General features: G+C 41.0%; 1 protein-coding gene across 4 annotated transcripts in view; it reads left to right on the top strand.

Annotated features, from left to right (window-relative positions):
- kcnab2a (potassium voltage-gated channel subfamily A regulatory beta subunit 2a) overlaps window positions 1-21,859 on the top strand; it is a 103,071-nt gene that overhangs the window by 62,312 nt on the left and 18,900 nt on the right. For 3 of the 4 annotated variants that reach the window (XM_066670322.1, XM_066670320.1, XM_066670321.1), the window contains 3 exons: window positions 17,707-17,750; window positions 17,995-18,032; window positions 18,313-18,392. In XM_066670322.1, coding sequence (XP_066526419.1) covers window positions 17,707-17,750; window positions 17,995-18,032; window positions 18,313-18,392 — 162 coding nt within the window. Of the gene's footprint in view, window positions 1-4,322; window positions 5,034-17,706; window positions 17,751-17,994; window positions 18,033-18,312; window positions 18,393-21,859 lie in introns of those variants that run through there. The other variant, XM_066670319.1, reaches the window with a different exon arrangement.

The following is a 21,859-nucleotide window of genomic DNA, read 5'->3' as shown; positions in this document are numbered from 1 at the left end:
AATGTCATGTTCTGGGACATAAACACATTAAATCATCAAAAGGTTTTGATAGGTTCTTTAGCAAAGGTCGCTATCATGTAAACCTTTGCAACCACACTGATGTCGGCTCCTTGTATACTGTACCCTCTACTTCTTTTAAACCCAACACCTCGGTCTCTCCACCTCTCCCAGACTGTGAACAGAATTTTGACAAATATTGAAAGTGTTTGCACAAAAAAATCGATGACCTTGCTGCTTTCTTCCAGAGCCAAACTCAGCGGTATGTCTCTTTACGCCAGGTGCAGTCCACGGTCCCTGCTGTTTAGAACAGCTCGCTAGCTAGTACACATTCATTTGTCCTCGGAAATAAACGCAGCTGAAAGGATGCTAGCTTGCTGCGCAGTAGGAAATGCACCTCGTGCTAAGAACAATAACGTAGCCTCAAGCTCTAAATTTACATTTTTGAATTTCCTGTTGTCAAACCTTTAACTGTATTTATCGAATATTTACTGCGAATTTAATAATGATACGGTTAAAATATCAGTTGGCTTTTTTGTTCCTAATACCTCACACACAAAGTCTCCCTCGCTTTCTTCTTCATAAGTGTCTCTGTAGTAAATTCTCTGGTTTAGGATTCACTCTCTATTTACAGAACAGTGTAGGACAGTGTGAGCGTGCCAGCTGTTGGTTAAGTGTGATTAGAAGGATTTGCATAATGGCGTTTTTTTAAGCATCCATTAGAGATAGAGTGTGTGTTTGTGTGTCGGCACTTTTTTAGTGATGTGTTTGTATGTGTATTCAGAATGCGGCCATGCATTGCACAAGCCTCCAACTTCTAATCCGTCTGTAGGGACCAAAGCTCAGGCCTATTAGAAAACAGCAAACGAACGTATTTGTGGCGTTTTCAAGTGAGGTTTGACTCTGAGTGTATGTGCTAAGGTTTACTCTTACTCTGAGGACTGTACGTTAGTGATGTACCCGTCAAACTATGTCGTTTCTAGCTACTTGATATGACAAAATGACAGCAGTGATGGATTGAACAATAAATTAGCAAAAACTTAAAATAGAAGAAAAAATACCCCAATTATTCATTCATTCATTATCTGTAAGCGCTTATCCAATTCAGGGTCGCGGTGGGTCCAGAGCCTACCTGGAATCATTTGGCGCAAGGCAGGAATACACCCTGGAGGGGGCGCCAGTCCTTCACAGGGCAACACAGACACACACACACACATTCACTCACACACTCACACCTACGGACACTTTTGAGTTGCCAATCCACCTGCAATGTGTGTTTTTGGATTGTGAGAGGAAACCGGAGCAACCGGAGGAAACCCACGCAGACACGGGGAGAACACACGGGACTATCCTCACAGACAGTCACCCGGAGCGGGAATCGAACCCACAACCTCCAGGTCCCTGGAGCTGTGTGACTGCGACATTACGTGCTGCGCCACCGTGCCGCCCTTATACTACAATTACCTATTGTCTATTTACTAAACAAACAAAATGCCTTCAAATTGAGGTGCTTAACTCCACTTCATATTGTTCTTTAAACAAATCTGTATTTATGCCCTGGGTCAGCAGTGTCTAAGCTCACTGTCACTCCCACATACAGAGCATGTAGAAGAGCTTAAAGGAAACGCTATACGTCGCATGCACTCTTATTGATCCAGCTGTCAGACGACTGTGTAAGCAGGCAGATGCCGTGCTGGATGTCACACGTTTTGTATAGATCGAGCCTCTTCTGTACATCGTGTTGGATTATGAATTGGAATTAACTGGCCAGATGAATTGACATGCTTGCAGCAGCATGGTTATGATTATTAATCGTCTGTTACCTGGCAACTACGTCCCATGTGCGGGTCAAAGCACAAGAGCCATTTAAAATAAGCAGCCTCCCAGATGGCCCGGCTCGTGCAGAGGGTTGTGTGACAGTGGCTTGGTGTCATTTACAGGACTATACTGTATGTGCCACTGAAACTCAATATGAATTAAGACAGGAACCTTTCTCTGCTATTAAAGGGCTACTGTGGGTTTTTTTGTGTTGCATTGTGTCATGGCACCTTGTCCATCGGAGCGTGGCATAGGGGCATCACATTTCAGTTTTGCATGTGTGTGTTTAGTCATTTTTTGGTTTGTTTTTTATAGTATTGACAGAAATACAAAAACAGTCATATGAATTATTTAGTTATTGATTCCTAAAAATGCATTTTGATCTTCCAACTCTTTCACGTTCCTAAAAGAAAACATTTATATTCATTCATTCATTCATTATCTGTAAGTGCTTATCCAGTTCAGGGTCGCGGTGGGTCCAGAGCCTACCTGGAATCATTGGGCGCAAGGCAGGAATACACCCTGGAAGGGGCGCCAGTCCTTCACAGGGCAACACAGACACACACACATTCACTCACACACTTACGGACACTTTTGAGTCTCCAATCCACCTACCAACGTGTGTTTTTGGACTGTGGGAGGAAGCTGGAGCACCCGGAGGAAACGGACACAGGGAGAACACACCACACTCCTCACAGACAGTCACCTGGAGGAAACCCATGCAGACACAGGGAGAACACACCACACTCCTCACAGACAGTCACCCGAAGGAAACCCACGCAGACACAGGGAGAACACACCACACTCCTCACAGACAGTCACCCGGAGCGTGAATCAAACCCACAACCTCCAGGTCCCTGGAGCTGTGTGACTGCGACACTACCTGCTGCGCCACCGTGCCGTCCAAAAACATTTATATATTTATTACTATTCCTTTAAGATTGATATATGGAATAAATAGTAATAACACAAAACTTAAATATCCCTTTATTGATCTTTTGAAAGGCTGCCAGGAACAGCACAACTCTTCATTATCTGCATTGTCTGCAGTAGCGACAATATCATTGACATTTTTATTTTCATCATACATATTCCCATCACTTTGTGGCTTAATTGTAAATGGACAATACATATATATGTTGCAAGCCAGCCCAAGCAGAAAGAATTGAATCCCTTGATAAAGATTTCCCATTGTCTGTTAAAGTCCGCAGGAGCCGTAGCTTTTAAAATTTAGGCGCGACGGTTCGCCTGCCTGCTGGATGAACGCCACTCTTCTAGCTTCAGCACAGCTGTGGCCTTCTGCTGTGCTCTCGCTTTTAATTATCTCCTCAATAGACTAGTGGCAGGTCCTAGTTAGATAAGCTTCATTATTTTATCACTGTACAAGTGTGCAGCACTGCAGATTCACAGCTCTTTACCCAACCCACTAGTCACTCCAATTATAATGAAATTTCATTTGACCTGCCAACAATATTATTTATAGCCACAGCTTCCATGTGTTGTCCTCAATGTTTTTCCGTTCCTGAGCTAATTGGTTGCTAGTATCTGGTTCTGTCATCAGCCATATTACACACTGCTGTAGTACCGTGGTAATTGGGTATTTTTGCTACACACTCAAATGAAACGACTGTCAATTACCAGTGAATAATATCTTCAGCACATGCAAAGGATTGAGGAGAACTGACACAAATTGGAGGGAAGAGTTTGGGTGTATTGTCAGGCTGGGACATGCTGACTGGTAGGTAAACTGTAATAATGTGCTGTAATCCATTGCATAATATATATATTTTTCCAGAAGCCTGTACTGCGCTCACATTTAGAAAGACTCATCTTTTTGTATCGACTTTATTTGAGTTTGCAGCACTTGCCCTGTCTTTCTTTTCTGATTTGTCATGCACAGAATCATTGGTGAAACCTCAAAGCCTGAGCCTCTCAGCTACTCACACTCACTCTTGTCCTCTCTGCTTCACTGCTCTCGCTCTTTTCATATCTCTCTCTCTCTCTCTCACCTCCCACTATTCCAGCACTCATTCCTCTGTCCCTCCCACCCTTGCTCCCCCCTCCACTCTCTCTCCCTCTCTCTCTCTCACTGCCTTTTTCTTTCACACACGCTCTGCCTCTTTTGTGTCTCGCTCTCGGCAGGCACATATAAGTTTAATCCCCCGCCAAGGAGTGCCAGCAAACGTGATGCGGCTCTTTGACTGACAGATGAATACACACGCAGCAGGATAATACACAATCACCAGGAGGTCCCACAAAAGAAGACGTCTCTTCCAGTCGTGCACGGTTTGTCCAGGTTCCATTCTAAAGGTGTGCAAGAACACGCCTGAAAGCTTTTGAATTCGCTTGTGGTCAGTATCCTAAATGGAACAAAAAGAAGACACCATGAGGCACATTTTTGAGCAGGAATAGCTGGACTGTGCTGCAGAGATAGCAACTGAGCTGCTGAAAAAGGAAATTAGGAAAGAGCCCACCTCTCTGTGGACATTTGAATGAGTAAAAAGCTGAGATTGTGCTTCATTCCGAGCGGCTGGTCCTGGAGAAGTAATGGAGTGCTACGCCTGACTCGCTACTCGAATGTGCAAAGAGACGGCTGGAGGCTGCCTGGGTGACTGAGACACAGATCAGCGCTCTCTTCCACTTCTTGCTCTTTTCTGCTCCCTCCATCCACCTCATTTCTACTCGCCCAGGGCTGAGGCTGTGGTATCGGGCACAAAGAGCACCCCGCACAGTCTGTTAAGGCTGAAAGCTGCAAAAGAAGAATCCATCCTAGAGATCTACCTTCATCTTTGCATGTTTCTTTGTTTGCTCACACAGCATTTATTTTATAATTGATTTATTTTGACCTTTTCTGGACTTGGTGGTAGAGTGTAGTTTAGAAGGAGCTTGAATCTTGTCTCTTCTATTGTCCCAGTACTCTCGCTTTGCCAGACTTTTTGACACAGATTGCTTGCCAATACTGTGAGGAATTCCTACTACTTCTGATCACCCTGCATCCCCCAGGCCAGGATGCAGGTGTCCTTCGTGTGCACGGACCACCGGTCCATGAGCCGCAGCACAGATGACCGGCTCAACCGGCAAAACGCCAATAGCCCAAACACAGGCACCCGCAGCAAGTTCAGGGCTGTGGCCATGGTGGCCCGAAGCCTTGGCCAGCTGTCTGTCCAGAGCGTTCCCTCATCAAGTGACCAGAGCATAAGGACCGGCATGAAATATAGGTAGGAGACCGCTTACGCGGCAGTGGAGAAAACAATATTAATAGTGGAATTAATAGTAGAACACTTAATTTTATTTTTATTTGACGATTAACAAGAATGTGAGATATTGATAGACCTCAGGAGGTGTTGGACAATTCATGTAGGACATTGGAAACATCACCAGTAAGAAAGTGTGGAATGTAAGGCTTTTGCCAAAATATTTACTCTAGTGCGTCAAATTTTTAGTGCTCCCAATTAATTTTAAGCAAAATATAATAAAGTAGGAATATAGAGCTGCAACTATGTACAATATCAGTGTTTCCAGGTTTGTCCCATTTGTCTCTTAAGTCATTGTGTTTGTAAATAAGACCCAAAAAATATTTTCAAGGGACTATTGGGGGGGTGAATTATTCCCTTTTCTCTCTTGGTGACAGGGACATTTCATCTGTTTTAAAGAGCAATCTGAACTGTCCTGTCAAGCTTCTCAAAGCAATGCGTTAATGCAACTGCCTCTTTACTTCTGTGGAGTGCCCTGATTATTTTTGAATGAATTCAGCTTGTTGATGCAATTAGCCCTCCAACTGTGCAGTAGATCCTGCACTATTACCATAATGCAGCTTTAAGATTGATGCTAACTCTGTACTTTAATCATTGTAACTCAATTGTCCTCAGGCAATCCATATTAATAATCCTCCAGTGTCTCTATCTCAGCTTCTACGTGAAAACCCTAGAGCTTTTCCCAGCTTGGTTTTTGTTTCTACTGTTTGAGGAGAAAATAAAGTACAGATCTAATTAAACAATACTTTGAAATTTGATCTGTGTTACAATACAGCATTGTTTTTTTCCCTAGTCTTTGTGTGTGTGTCTGTGTTAGTTCAAAGCACAAATCATTTCCATGGTAATATATTTATTGTAATCTCTAACATAATTGAACTAGTTGCTCTGTTGTGGCTTTGAGCCGAGGAAAACACTAATCGGAGGCTTTAAAGGATCATGCTTTTTTTTTCCCCCTTTTTCGATCAGGATTGAAACACTGGCTTTGTTGTTTGAGGCTCCAGTTTATATCAAGCTTAATGGAGCATGAAGAATGAATGCATGTTCTCTTTAATGGAAAGTGTAAGAGAGATCAAAATCAGTCACTGTTGTTTCCCCAACTTGACAACAAACAAGAAAATCATTGTGCGGTTTCTCCCCGTATCAAAGGGATTGAAGCTCTTTAATATAGTGAGCGGGAGTGTGTCTGCTGACTTCTTTTTCTTGTCGTTCAGTGTTTTTATTTGTTTTTGGTGTGGTGTGTACGTGATATTTTGAAATGCATGCTTGTTTTGTTTACTTTTTCTCAGTTTTTCTACGTATAAGATGTGAAGTGAATGAAGTGATGTCTGATGCTGCTCCCTTCTGTTGCCTCTCTGGATGATGTAGGTCATGGAATGCTCTGACCCCCTGAGGGACCTGGTTCAAAGATCCTTCCGGCATCAGGAAGCCCCAGAGTCAGCATCTGAGCTCCTGCCAGTGTCCGTAGCTGTTGGACATGTACAAGCCTGGCTGTGAGCTGATCTACTCTAATGATGCTCAGAAAAAGAGAGAGTCAGTGAAGCCATTGGCCACAAAACCTAATGTGTGTGTGGCCTTGATTTGCTAAATTAATGAATTTATGAATTTGTCTCTCTCTCTCTCTCTCTCTCTCTCTCTCTCTCTCTCTCTCTCTCTCTCTCTCTCTCTCTCTTTCTCCCTCTCTCTGTGCCTCACACACTTATTGCCATATGGAGGCCAAATAGTGGAATATGCCCTCCTTTAGTGGGGTTCTCTGAATTTGTATGTGTAATTGCCCAGAGGAGGAAGCAGCTTGACTTGTGCTGCTGTTCTTGTCAGACTGAATCTTGATCATGTGCGACCTAATGTAAACACTCTTCAGAGCCAGTTATGAAATATCACAGTTCAAGTTGTAAGACTGAAATGATCAAAAAAAAAAAAAACCCAAACCAAACCCCCCACACTTTTTTTAATGAAAGTGTTTCATAGTAGTTGATTTTCAAAGGAGCTTCGCAGCTGTAGTGTGTGAATAAAGTGCTGGTAGAAAGCAAACCATTGGAAAATAATTGCGTGTTTCAGTTGCCTAGCAGTACATGCGAGATGGAATATCTGATGTTAACTTGAGGAATGTTTTGCATGTATTAACATGTAAAGGAAGAATCTGAAGTTGGGCAGCTAAACGCGAGCAGTTGGGAAGTTAGGTTGCTTAGCAACAGGTTGGACTGTCCTCTTTTCTTTGATAAAAACGATTCTGCTGAAGCTCTGCAGCAAGTTCGCAGAACTATACAACTGTTTATATAATCATGCAATGTTGACATGGTTTTAGATGTATAGAGTGTTAACTTTTATTCAGATAGATGTAGAATCTGGGTAATTATTATTATATTTGATACATAAGATTTAAATTTTCAGGTAGTCTTTTTTCATAGATTTATTAGAGTGGTTTTAGAGGTTCAAATGTTAGTTTTGAGTTGGACGTATAAGAAATGTACATCTGCAGAAGCTGGTGAATATGCTATATTTTTTGAAGCAAACAGTGCGTTTTTGAGGTTGGTATGTACAGATATTTCATATTCAGAGCATTAACCACTTCTTAGGCAGACGTTCATCTTGGCCATTGCTGAGCACTTCTTACAGGAGAATAAGGTGTAGAGCATACGTTTGCACTTCACAGTGTACATGTGTATTTTCACAACCTGGGACCCAAGAGAGTCTGGAGCATGACTGTTCATGTCTCATGCATATTCAGTCCTTCTGCCTGTAAAGTTGAAGGTAAAAACATGTACATTTCAGAACTGTCTATATATATATATATATATATATATATATATATATATATATATATATATATATATATATATATATATATATATATATGTGTATATGTGTATATATATATATATGTGTATATGTATATATATATGTATGTTTATCTGATTTGGAACTGGGTGGCACGGTGGTGCAGCAGGTAGGTGTCGCAGTCACACAGCTCCAGGGACCTGGAGGTTGTGGGTTCAATTCCCACTCCGGGCTACTGTCTGTGAGGAGTGTGGTGTGTTCTCTCTGTGTCTGTGTGGGTTTCCTCCGGATGACTGTCTGTGAGGAGTGTGGTGTGTTCTCCCTGTGTCTGCATGGGTTTCCTCCGGGTGACTGTCTGTGAGGAGTGTGGTGTGTTCTCCCTGTGTCTGCGTGGGTTTCCTCCGGGTGACTGTCTGTGAGGAGTGTGGTGTGTTCTCCCTGTGTCTGCATGGGTTTCCTCCAGGTGCTCCGATTTCCTCCCATGGTCCAAAAAACACACGTTGGTAGGTGGATTGGCGACTCAAAAAGTGTCCGTAGGTGTGTGTGTGTGTATTGCCCTGTGAAGGACTGGCGCCCCCTCCAGGGTGTATTCCCACCTTGTGCCCAATGATTCCAGGTAGGCTCTGGACCCACCGCGACCCTGAACTGGATAAGGGTTACAGATAATGAATGAATGAATGATTTGGAACTGAAATGGAAAAATGAAAAATACAGATATTTTGAAGAACAGGCTTTTAGCATCCTGTTTAGCATCAAAACCTTAAAATTCTTAATATACATAAAATTAGACATTGATTGAAGCATCATTATAGTTTCCTCATTAATTTTCTGTAAACGCTTCATCCCGTTCAATGTCCCGGTGGGTGTGGAGTCTACCTAGAATCACAGGGTGCAAGGCAGGAACACACCCTGCACATAGAGCCAGTCCATCACAGGGCATCGCACACTCCAATCCAATCACTCTTAATTTTAAACAGCCAGTCCACATGCCCACATGTTTTTATCAACTGTGGGAACTACACAGGCAGTGACCTGTAGTAGGGCATGAACACCCCGAGGACCCTTGAGCTGTGTTACAGCGACACTACCTGCTGTGCCACAGTGCTTTCCCATTAATATTTAATTTATGATAACTTCATTATTCCTAATAAATATTACTACTATCAGAACATATGCATGGTGCTGTGAAGGTTATAAAGTGATACAAGACTCAAAAATGGTTCATAATGAATCAGAATAATGAGATTTCCAAGATGTCTCATTTTATAGTCATAAGAAAACAAATTGATGCGCTCTCATAATGCTTTAAGTGAGCCTGTTATTATGCCTTTAATACTGAAGATGATTGTCTGTGGCTGTTAGTGAGGATGATGATGAGATGGGCTGGTTCCTATGTGCTGAGTTTTTTGGCAGAGATGGAGAGGTGCTGTCACCTCATTCAGGTCTGTCTATGCAGAGGAGGGGGAACAACGTTATAGAAGCAGGTCCAGAGGAGGAAATGTGCCCTTATTGGAGGCAAAGGCCATCACGCCATTATAGTGTAATATCAGCCACTTTCTCTGAGAGATGGAGGCCTTCCTGGGCTCTGTTCTGCAGATTGATTAAAATGCCTTTGGTCGGCCCTGAATTAATGAGGCAAGCAAAACAGTTTATGATTATGTAAAGCAGGCTGTCCTAGCAGAGCTGCTGACTACCTGACATAGCAAAGCAGGTGGGGAGTCTTTCCAAAGAGATCCCTGCTTTACATATTTTCTGCATTTGAAGCTGGTCTGCGGGTAATCTGGACAGGTCCCAGCTGTTGTGATTCGGCAATGACTTGGTGCAGTTTCACAGTGGAGCTGATTGGTTCCGCAACGGCATGGTGTGATTAGTGAATAAAGAACATGACTGTCTTCACAAATCTGAATCAGGGTTTGCTAAAAATGAGAGGGCTGATTTCATTGTTTTAAATTGTGGGGATACCCTGGGTATACTGTTGTACTGAGTAAACTACATCTATTTAAGGTGTTGTCAGCCATTTTGCTCTGAAACTTTATGGGCCTTTTATGTGGGTGCAATTTTTAAAAATATTTAGGGTTGGTGAAGCATGTAAAATATTCTGTCATTCTTTTAGTCTTGCACCTCATAAAAATATGAAGAGTCCCCATTGCCACTTGTTTCTGTGTATAATTTAGGAGCGCTGATTTACGGTCTGCCACTTCGGCGGTTGATTATTCTGAAAGCTGAATTTTAAGTGTTAAGTTGGTAGTTCAGTCATTCTCACACCATTCAGAGCTGGCAGAGGACAGATGGTCTATAAATTGTACGGCTCTACCATCTCTTTACATAATTTATCTTTCTCAGTTGTGTTGACTTTATCTGATGCTGCTAGAGAGGGAAGTGTTTGTTAAATTATGGAACCTAATTAGTTCAATGTCAGCTGGAGTGTCATCAAAATAGCTCCTTAACAGAAAGATGACAGATGGTGTAGCGACACAGACATGGCATTAGAACCAGGATGTGTTTATGACAAGTACATTTTCTGATCTAGACAGTTTAAAAATAAGCAGACTTATGGCATGCGCTAATGCAAAGATGGTGGATTTTGAAGTAGTCCAGAGTTTAGTTTTGTGTATAGAAACTTGGTATCATCCACCCCAATCCTTCCAGTGTGTTTGGGTTTGCAGAGCACTAAAAGAAACGAGGTGATAGTACACTGTAAGTGTTAGCGAGTAGGCGTGCTGAGATTTTACAGTACGCATGGTGCCCACTATTGCTGTTCCAGCTCCCATACAGCCTCCCTCCTACATGAAATATGGCAAGATGAATGTTTGTTAAGAGCAAATACTGAAGGCAGTGATGCTAGGTAAATCGCTTGTACAAGTTGCCCGTTCCCACAGCTGCATCACTGCAGTAGAGTTCACCACCGCGGTTTATCCTCTTACACTCTTACACATGCGCTCACGTTGTGTTTAATCCTCAGCTCTGATAAGAACACACTTTGAAAGAAAAACTAGGCATTTTGAGGATTGTAGTGTGTTTAATTAAAATATTCATGTGTGTGGTTTAATAATATTTAGGCTCACATGCAGAGCCCAACCCCCACCCCCCACATTCGTCCAGAAATAGATTTATTAATCAAAGCATTCTGCTAGAAAATGATATTAAGCCTCTATTCACCCCCATTCTAATTAGTTTTGCATTAGTACCACGTAAGACTACATTTTATTTACATGAACTACTTTGCAAATTGCTTATGTGGTCTCACTGTATTGAATATTAATAGCCTGTTTCAGCTTCCGCCAGTTCTGCTTATCTTCACTGAATCATTAATGAATGACCTGATCTGTTTCAGTTGTTCTTTCAAATGAAGATACATGCAGATGCTGTTTTGATCTTGATAATTGAGTCTTTGGTTAAAGAAGTACGAGAAATGTAATCTTACCCTAATCTGTGAGCGACGATACAGGCTGCTTTTGTATTTTTTGTGTAGACGGAATGTATTCGTTATATAACCTAACTAGAGTCACAAATTCCAGCCTTGTGTTTTGTCACTGTGATGAATGCCCATGTAGAGTACACACTGTTGACTGTTCAGCAAGGTTTAAGCTTTGTTGTTTGAAACACATCAGTCAGTTGCAGAGATCAGGTTTTAACTTCCTATCGCTTGTATCTTGGAAACCGGAAACTCAACTCCCTGAACCAGGGTCAGTGTTACATTACTGTACAGACTAAATAGCACACCTTCAGTAACCTGCACACCATACGATGTACAGTGAATGGGCAGAGGTATTGGACAGCTCCACCTTACACCTGCCTCATGGGAAGGTTTTCTACAAGATTTTGGAGTGTGTCGGAGGGTATATTTTTCCATTCATCCATAGGAGCAAGGTCAGACAGATGTTGGACAACATTCTCTGGCTCGAAATCTCAATTCTAGTTCATCACGTTGAGATCAGGTCTCTGTGTGAACCACTCAAGTTCTTTCACAACAAACTCACCCAACCATGCCTTTATGAACCTTGCTTTGTACACTGTGGCACAATCATGCTGGAACAGAAAAAGGCCTTCCCCAAAGTGTTCCCACAAATTTGGAAGCATACAGTTGTCCAAAATATCATGGTATACTGAAGTATTAAGGTTTCATCATGATCCTTCACTGGAACTAAAGGGCCTAGCCCAACCCATAGTAAAATATAGTAAGAAAGAGTACCTGAAGGACACACTCATTGATATGCTTTTATGCAATATTTTTAAAGAATATTTGTCCCTAATGTTAAAAGAATGTGTTTTAGAATCTTTTCTAAAGTCCATACATGTGTCGTTATTATTAATGTTAATGAAAAACACCAGTTGGGGGTTTCATTTTAAGAACAGCCTGTTGTACATTGCTACAGAGAACTCTTAAGGGGCCAGAGAACATAAAAGAAAGAGACAAAGATAAATGTGAGTTTGAAATATAACTTCTCCCAAAGCACAGCTGAAGCTCATCTCACTCATCTCAGGTAGAGGCTGCTGCTTTTTGAAGAGGGTGTAGGTGGAATACCCAAAGCTTGAAATGATATTACATAAACTAAATTTCAGTGAACAAAGGCACCTGATACAGCACTCAAGTTCTGAGCAGTGCGTGCGCCAGCTTTTGCAGAGAGAAGTGTGTGTTTATATTTTTATGAAATCCTTCCTGCAGTATTTCTTAAGTAGTCTCAGATATCTTCTAGTCCATGTGACTGTTCAGCCTGGATGAGGCAGCGGATTCCTGCCTTTCATTTTGGATAAAGTGCTTTGTGTTTGTACCAAGGACCCGGAAGAACTTGAGGCTGGAGCGACTGTTCTGAATCACATTCTCTTCATAATGACTTGACGTATGAGACACACCGCTGAAACTGCTGATACTTTTTTATTAGGGAATCTTTATTCAACCCTAAACGACCGTCCTTTTTGTCAACACCAAGTCTGTGTCCTCATTATCCCCTTTGAATCTTCAATCTGCCAACCACAGACTTTCAGCAAAGTGCCGCTGTACTGCTCACTCATGTGTCTGGAAGCCAGCTGATGGACTGCTAGCCCCTGTTGGCATTTGTTAACTAAATGGCCCGGAAATAATGTTCTAGCAGTCCACACGGCTACTGCTTTTTGGCAGGGCCATCAGCAAAAAGAGGACCACAACAGTCGACCATGTGACAACAGTTAGCTGCATGTCTTTTTAAGTGTTTTTACCTAAAAACATATACTTTCTGAACCAAGAGACTCTGTAGCACTCCTGAGGTTTGGTGCTCGAGCTTCAAAATCATGATTCATTAAGAGTACTCTCAGTGAGTCAGATCTCCTGTCCTTTGTCATGTTGTCCTGGAGCCATGTGTGTGACCTAAAAGGATCACATTCTGTGCTCAAATCATCATTAGTCCTGAGTGAAAGACACAAGTGATCTTTTCCCTTTACACCTTGCTTTCTGGTCTTCATGAACCCAAATGTCCACACTGCAAACAGGCCCTGCTGTGCCAGGGACTGGGCAACGGTCCATCATGCAGTATTTAGCTACAGACTGAAATATTCAGTGTGACACAATGCTGACAAAGAGATTCTACAAACACAGTAGGACATTCAAGTCTTATTAACCCTAACTGCTCAATACCTATTTAATGTATGCCCAATTTTCTTTCTAATATCCAGTTAGGAACATAAGAGTTTGGCCTGGGGTTGTTCAAACCGGAAAGTTTTTTAAACTGAAAAGCTACTTCCTAAACCTAACACTGCAAGAATGGACAGTTCTGAGCATTGCCAAACAGGTCATGTTAACAAATTTGTTCAAAGCATGAAAAGGGCCCTTTAAACAGACGAGAAGGGCTGTAGTCTTCACACTTCATAATAATAGTAAGTTGTAAATGAAAAAAAACGAATATGGAGCGCATTGTTCGTTTTTCTGTGTTGTAACAAGCTGAAAATTCACCTAAACCAATCGTTAGCAATCTAAATGTTGGCTAATTTTATACAAGATCAGATAATGATCCATAGAAAATATATTTTCCATGGATTCACCCTGCTGTGCTGAAGTGGATGGGCAGCTTGCAACACAGTCACTGAAGACCTGACCGAAACAATGGTTATTGTATTTCTGTTACAATTGTTGTTATGTGTTTAGGTCCGACGGATCTCAGGAGGTGAACAGCATGCTGTTAGTTTACCGTTAAGGCTACATTGTTAACTATTGAGGTGTGGGGGGAAATTTCTGCATGTTTCTTTGAAAAAATTAATAAATAATCTAGAAACTAAAAAGAATGAAAGCTGTTATGAAGAAAATGAGTGGTCACAAAATATTACAATATTTAATTTGACTGCTTTCAGTTTTTCCAAAACTGGAAAAAGCACAGTGCTTTATGTTGACTGTGGACTCCTCTGCTAATTTTTTAATCCACTAAACAGTTATGAGACCTACCATCGACCCATAACTAACATTGACCGTCACCCGTTCTTTGCTGTGCCACATTTAAGCAGATGGTCTTATCTTTTCTCCTGGGAGAATTCAGCATGGCCGATAAACGACAAGCAGTTAATAACTTCACTGCTTGGTCAGGTTCCCCAGTGTTTTTAAGGATTTGCCGCATGGCAAATATTGTTCTGGCTTAAGGGAAGTCAGTAAATTCTTTGCAGAACTGCTTGGACATGCTGTTAACTGTGAATGTTTCTTGACTCTGTGTACCTTCCATAAAGAATGCCCTCAGATGGCAGATGAAATTCAGTGTCACCCCCTGTAACCTACTGCAATTGGTTTAACTTAGCATCTATTCACTCACTGGACTCCCACATACTCCTGAATTTTCATGCACACCTCCACAAATGCATATACACATAGACCTACACATTCTCTTTCTCTCTCTCTCTCTCTCACTCACACACAAGTGCACATAAACACACTTACATGAGCACACACGTTTATATACAAACACGCACATGCCTCATACTCCTACACACACAGACAGCATGTTATATCATCCCTAATCCCTAATGCACATCTTTATCTATGTACATGTTGAATAAAACACACACATAGAGGCCAGTTTAAGGTTCTTGATTTGTCTTCAGTAGCTGTGCTTGCCCCAGAGCAGGACATCATGTATTCAGCTTCAAGGTTTATGAAACTGAATGTGTTTCATAAACTCATATTGAAGAATAAATGGCAGATTTTTTTTGCCTGTAATTGTATTGCTGAATGAAGACCGGCTTAAGCCATGATTCACTATCTTTGACATTGCTCAGCTTTAAGATACAGTATTTATTACCAACAAAACAACAAAATTTTAAAATAAAGTTGTCTTTAGACAGTGTTCAAAACCATTGATGACACCTACATAAGCCCTTTATGACGTGACCTACATAAACATTTAAAAACTAATGTAAGGATTCTGTTTCATAAAGGTTACGTTTGCCAGCTTTGATGTCAAGTAGAAATAAAATCTATGCCAGGTGGCACTGACATTTTTCCATCTTTAGGTTGTCATAACATTTTCTAGTGTGATATGTCAGACTCTGTTGCTCAGTGACATAATGCTGATAATATGACATAACTTGCCCAGTCAGGCCGATGAAACAAGTGAGCATTGTCTGTGGGCTTTAAGAAAAATGAGATTTATTTGGCAATTTATAAAATTTAAGGTATGTCACATCATCAGGGTAATGTACTTTAATTTTACGTAATCAGTTGTTATAATGCATTATGTAATTTCACAAAAAAAAAGACAAAACAGTACACTGCATTAAACAAATGAAGAAATCTCTTTGCTGTTGACAAAAGCAGGCTTTATGGCTAATGATGTCTGTTGGAATAGTTTTTTATATGCTTTTTTGTCACTTGTTATGCATAGTACAGTGGAACCTCTACCTATGAACTTGATCTGTTCCGTGACGCAGTTCGTAAGTGGAAAAGTTCGTTTCTCGAGTCAATTTTCCCCATTTAAAATAATGGAAAAACAATTAATGCGTTCCAGCCCCCACCCCGAAAGTCACGCTTTTTGCACTGATATATGTTTACAACACTCTCAGATTTAGTAAAAAAAAATACATGTAGCGTTACTAAAGATAAAAATGAAATACAGTGGTAACAGTAATTAAAAAGAAATAAAACAGTTGTAAGTGGTTACACATCGCTACCTTGAAGACGTGACGACTGGCTGGAGGAGTAACACAGGCACTGGCTGTATGACGGGAGGTGGGGGGTGGGTGGAATAACGGAGAGTAGGTGGTGAATGTGGGGAGACGAAGCGTAGATACGGCTTAACTTAGCACGAATTTCGATGTCTGCTATTTACACTAATGCTAAATTGCTAAAGCTACAATTTGCTAATCTTAAAAGCTCACTCAAGTCTGGGCGCTGGGAGACTCGCCTATTGGGGTCAGTGGCCATTTCCAGCCGCCGGCTCGGTGGAGGCTCGGGTTGGTTTCTAGAGTCATAGTTCGTTGGTGGAGGCAAAAAATGCCCTGTTCATATCTTGGAAAATTTGTTAGTATAGGCGTTCGTTAGTAGAGGTTCCACTGTACATGTAGCTTTATTTACACAAATCAATACAATAAAAAAAAATACAATAAAAAAACAAAAAAACAATACAGGAAACCAGCTTACAACAAATCTCTGTGAAATAAATGTAATTAGACACTGCAAATTGGAAACAATAAAAGCAAAGTATTTGGCATTTCAAAAAGCATACTACGACATACTACTGAGTGTGGTGGTTTGTCACTCTGGATCTTTTGAATGTCTTACTGAAGGTAGCACCAAAACTCACAGATGTACAGCTTCAGATAACACAAACCTGGCTTCAGAAGCCGTGCTTTGAACTTTTGAGGCTTTCAAAGCTTGTTCTCTGTTGTGCCAGGAGCTTTCCTCCAGAGAATGCCCCAGTTGAATGGATTTGAGTTCTCGGTCGCAGCCTGAGCACTGCACCCTTAGGGTGACTGAGCATTTATTTAGTTTCTGTTCCTTTCAGCCCTGGCACTTCTAGCCTCCACTGTGTGCCCCAGTCTGTGAAGCTCAAATGACTGGAGATGATTGAGGAGCAGGAGTGAAATATGAGTCGACCATTTTGTTTAAGCAGATCGATTTTGAGGTCAGCATTGGTCTCACAAAATGGCATATACACTCCTTTTTCTTTCTTGTGGTCCACACAAATCAGTCTTGCTTCATGCAATTCGATTTTTGCTTTTTGTACTAAAGCCAGATGTCAACATGAATCACATGATGAATGGCTTTGTAAGGTTCCTCTGTCATCCTGTAAGCTGGGCTTCATTCTTCCACAGCCACTGGTCCGTAGGGTCAGTGAGAAGTTTGATTAGTGTTTGCTACATATGCACCGGGTCACCACAGAATTTATAAGCATTACTTTAATCATCTAGTTTTCACAAGTCTTTTCATGACCTGTTTTACTAATCATTAGTTGATTCTCTTGATTTCATTTCCTTTTCAGCTCGAAGAATAATGAAATAATGCAATTTTGTTCTCTATTCTCCTGAAAAGCCTTTGGATTTAATACAAAGTTATTACCTTTCTATCTTTAAAAGATACCTCTAATCTGCTTATTGTTTATTGTCTTAGCAATAATAGATTTCAGGTTTGTATTTTAAGCTTACATCCAGTTAGGTGCATCTATGTTATATAGGACATAATTAAGAAAAAGGATAAAGAAATGACTGTATAACTGAGCTTGGCTTAAGCTTATGAGAACAAAACTGGATTTGCGTTGAAAATACATGTCCAGGAATCCTCTATTAACCCACATTTGTTTTTCACACTTGCAGCACAGAATTTCCCTATTAAGTCAAATTGAAAATCAGGAGGAAAAATAGCCTAACCCATTTTAACCTAAATAACCCACTTTTTCTTTCCTCTTCACAGAAACCTTGGAAAATCTGGACTGAGGGTGTCATGCCTTGGGTTAGGTCAGTGCTCTTTGACCAATTTAATGGCAGTGGAAATGATTTCTCATTCATTTATATGTATAGATAATTTTCCTGAGATTTGCTGTGGACCTGACGATGCTGGTCTAATCGTATTACTTATTCTTTCATCTTGTCGCTCGTTAAGCTGATCCTTGTTAGATTATGCATTCAGAAAATAATAAAAAAAATCATATAAAGCACATGAGTTATGTGCAGTGGAAGTGATTCCAGCTCTTTTCTGCAGGGACATGGGTCACGTTTGGTGGTCAGATTACAGACGAGGTAAGACCCATGTATGATTATATATTTTTATCTGTATGCAAATGTTTTACTACCTACCGATTTTTAAAATATTTTATAAAATGTCAGTCCCCTCTGATTGCTAGACACCCTCTTCAATAAAGAATATAACCTATGGCCACCTCATTAACTGAGCTCCCATAGAGCTGGAAGGCAGTATAGTTCACTTTACATGGCAAGTGCTGAATAATTAAAGAAACTGAAGCACCTTAAACGGCGCTATCCCCACGATCCCCTCCTTTCCTCTCTTCCCCTCTAACAGATGGCCGAACAGCTGATGACTCTGGCTTACGAGAACGGAATCAATCTGTTTGACACAGCCGAGGTCTACGCTGCAGGAAAGTGAGTGAGCCAAAATTGACACACAGCACACCTCATCACGCTGAATTTATCCACATTGCCATACACTACAACATATGCCACGGTTCAAGTCCAGCCCGACAAGTTACATAATCAGAATGGCTCCAGGAGAAGAGAGATACAGCCTGATATACACTGGTCTTTGAAAAGAAAGGCTCATATGCCCGTCGTACATTGATAAGGAAAGTCAGCACTTGACATGGCCGGCGCTCCACATTTAAATTCTGTTCAGCACTTGGAACACTATGCTGAGAAATAGGTGAATGAGAGAAAGCTGAGGCTGTTTGGTATATTTTATTTTTCAGAATTGACTCTCTGACCACAATTGTTTATTTATCACCAGTAGCAAACTGAGCACACTAGACATGGTATAATAGTAATAAAGCAACAATAGAAATATATACTATTATATTTTTACCCATATCTTGAACTTGTCTAATTCTTAAAGACAATATAGTTGTAACCCTAAAAAAGCATTGCCTTTTAAGACAGTTAGGATATGAGTTTAAGGTATTCATAAAGACTATAGGATGACTGTAAAATACCATCTATAAATATTCTTAATAGCATGTGTTTTATTGTCAGTAATTTATTGACCAATGTTCTGTTGTATTTTGTCATTAAATTTATGATTAGATCTAAATCAAAGAACCACACTGTAAAGAACATTTCACCTCTGACCTCCAGGAAGAAATTGAATGAGAAATTCCCATGGGGAAATGCCGTTAAAACCAGGCATCCGTGAATTAGAGGTTAAAGCACTGCAGTAAAGCACTCTTTCACATGGTGTAGTTGGTGCTGAAAATGTATGTCACTGAGGATTAAACATCAGAAGATTCATGGAGATTTCGCACAAAATGCTTTAGACTGCACATTAAAAACGAACAACAACATGTTTTAGTGAGTCTTAATCTCAAGCTGCCTTTGTTGCAGGCTGGATGTAGTGCAGTAATCTGAGAGATTATCCTCCTTCTACAGTACCTAAGATTACACAAACTAGAGTCATCACCATTCTTCAGTGTGCACTGATTTTGCTCCAGCAATATGCTGAGCCCTGATTTGGGGACGAGAAAAAGGGATTAGAAAGCAAACCAATGGAAGCAGGGACCCACAAATAAGATATAATCATCATTTTTAATGCATGTGCCTAATGCTTTATTTATAGTGTTTACCAGTTTATAGCTAAGTATATTTTACTCAATTGTTCACAGCTTTTTTTTTAGTGGTAAACTGATTGGGTACCTTTTGTACTGTAGAAGCATTGTACATTGTGTATTACAGAAACAGGTGTTTTTAACCTGTACCTCTAGTGTGGTGGAAACAGGTGTTGTCTTTATTGCCAGGAGATTTTGTGTTTGATCCCTGGGGTGTTGGAGGGGTGCCAAATCTCCCACCGCTCCCATCCCTTTCACTCAGCATGATGCCAACCAAGATAAGCGTCTGTGAGCCAGTGCAACAGATCCGTTGATGTCCTCCTTTAAATGTGCTGAGCCATTGATTGGTGTTGAATTATTGACAGTTTGTGGCTGACATCAGTGCTGTTCTAGCCTTCACCCTTCCAGTTTAATAGCATTGTGGGATGACCAGATTTCACTGATCAGTCATGTATTGCATTACACAACCATTTTGCTAGCTCAAACTACACTGCGCATACATTTTTCCCTCTTAGAAAATCAACTAAACCTGTAATTTGGCCAGGAACACCATCGGTTTTTATGCATATGTAGTTATAATTGTTTATAATGCTGAGTAAAACAGCAGTAAACCAGGAGCTTTTTTTTATTTAGAAGGGAACTTTTCTCATTATCATAACAATAGTCTTATTTATGATTAGGGCGGCACGGTGGTGCAGCAGGTAGTGTCACAGTCACACAGCTCCAGTGACCTGGAGGTTGTGGGTTCAATTCCCACTCCGGGTGACTGTCTGTGAGGAGTTGGTGTGTTCTCCCTGTGTCCACGTGGGTTTCCTCTGGTTGACTGCTGGGTGCTCTGGTTTCCTCCTACAGTCCAAAAACACATGGTGGTTAGGTGAATTGGCGACTCAAAAGTGTGTGAGTGAATGTGTGTTTGTGTGTGTTGCCCTGTGAAGGACTGGCGCCCCCTCCAGGGTGTATTCCTGCCTTACGCCCAGTGATTCCAGGTAGGCTCTGCACCCACCGCGACCCTGAACTGGATAAGGGTTACAGATAATGAATGAATGAATTGATTCATTCATTGATTAGATCTAAATCATAGAAACACACTTTAAAGAATGTTTCACCTCTCACTGCCGGTCTTATAAAACCTTAAAAATGCAAAGCTAGAATGAACTAGTAGTTTATCTAATAATTGGTTATTACTAATTAATGTCTTGATTAAAATTCCTTTTTCTACTGGACAATTATGAGATTGAGATTTGGATTATTAAGCAAGCGCTTTTTCTGCCAGCATTTGGAACGTCAGAAAGATCAGTAATGAGGCGTTTAAATTATTTTAGTACGTCATTATACAGTGTACAAAATCAAACAGGATGTCGTCCAGTAAAGTTACCTAAGGTGTCGCGAGATGTTATCATCCTTACCCCAGGAAGCAGTGACCTCACAAATTCGGACTGAGGGTGTGTTAACATGAGAAATCCCCTGTATGACAGCGCCGCCGCTGCGAATCGTTCAAGTTGCCTGATCTCCGCTTCTGTTCCCTCCAGCGCTTCGGCTGCTGCTCCCATATGAGGACACTAAGCAGCGCTCAGCAGAATTCGTCCGGCATTCGTGTGCTAATATGTCTGAATGAGAACAAAAGCCTGACACATGATGCTTCATTAACAAACTGCACAAATGAAGGATGGAGGAGAATGAAGTGTGTGCTTTTTTGCTTGGTGCTAAACGCCGTTGTCATGTGGCGTAATTGGAGGGAAGTGATAGTAGGGCAGCTTGCTGTTTGCATTTAGCCATTTGGAATCTGCGCTGTCCCCAAAGCGTTTGAATGTCACGGTTGTGTGCATGGGCCTGTGGGAAGGCAGGGCAAACACCCTGGAGCAAATATTCACTGTAGCCCCGCAGGATAGAGAGAATACACAGATGCATACATGGGTAAACACACACACACACAGAACCTCACATAGACAAAGCTTGCCATCAGAATCCACACAGACACATCAATTCCCATAACCTTTTTTCTCTTTCTGTCTCTTATTCCCCCTCCCATAAGCAAACAAAAACACAGGCTTCGTCGCCCACACACCCGTCTGCCTCTATCTCCATCTCCTTACACACACACACACACAAACACACACACATACTTGTAGAAATTCTTATGGACACACTTTCTGAGCTGGTCACACTCAGAATGGCTTTGTTATTGGTGGATATTTATAGGAATTAAATTTAAACTACGTTTTTATGATAAAAACTGAAATTTTCATGTCTATTGTAACTATTTATTTTTAATTGTCAAATAATACAGTGGGCAGC

This window comes from Hoplias malabaricus, chromosome 5 (assembly GCF_029633855.1).
Source record: "Hoplias malabaricus isolate fHopMal1 chromosome 5, fHopMal1.hap1, whole genome shotgun sequence".
Lineage (NCBI taxonomy): Eukaryota > Metazoa > Chordata > Actinopteri > Characiformes > Erythrinidae > Hoplias > Hoplias malabaricus.
The sequence above is the reverse complement of the archived record's forward strand: the minus strand, read 5'-3'. Positions and strand labels throughout refer to the sequence as shown.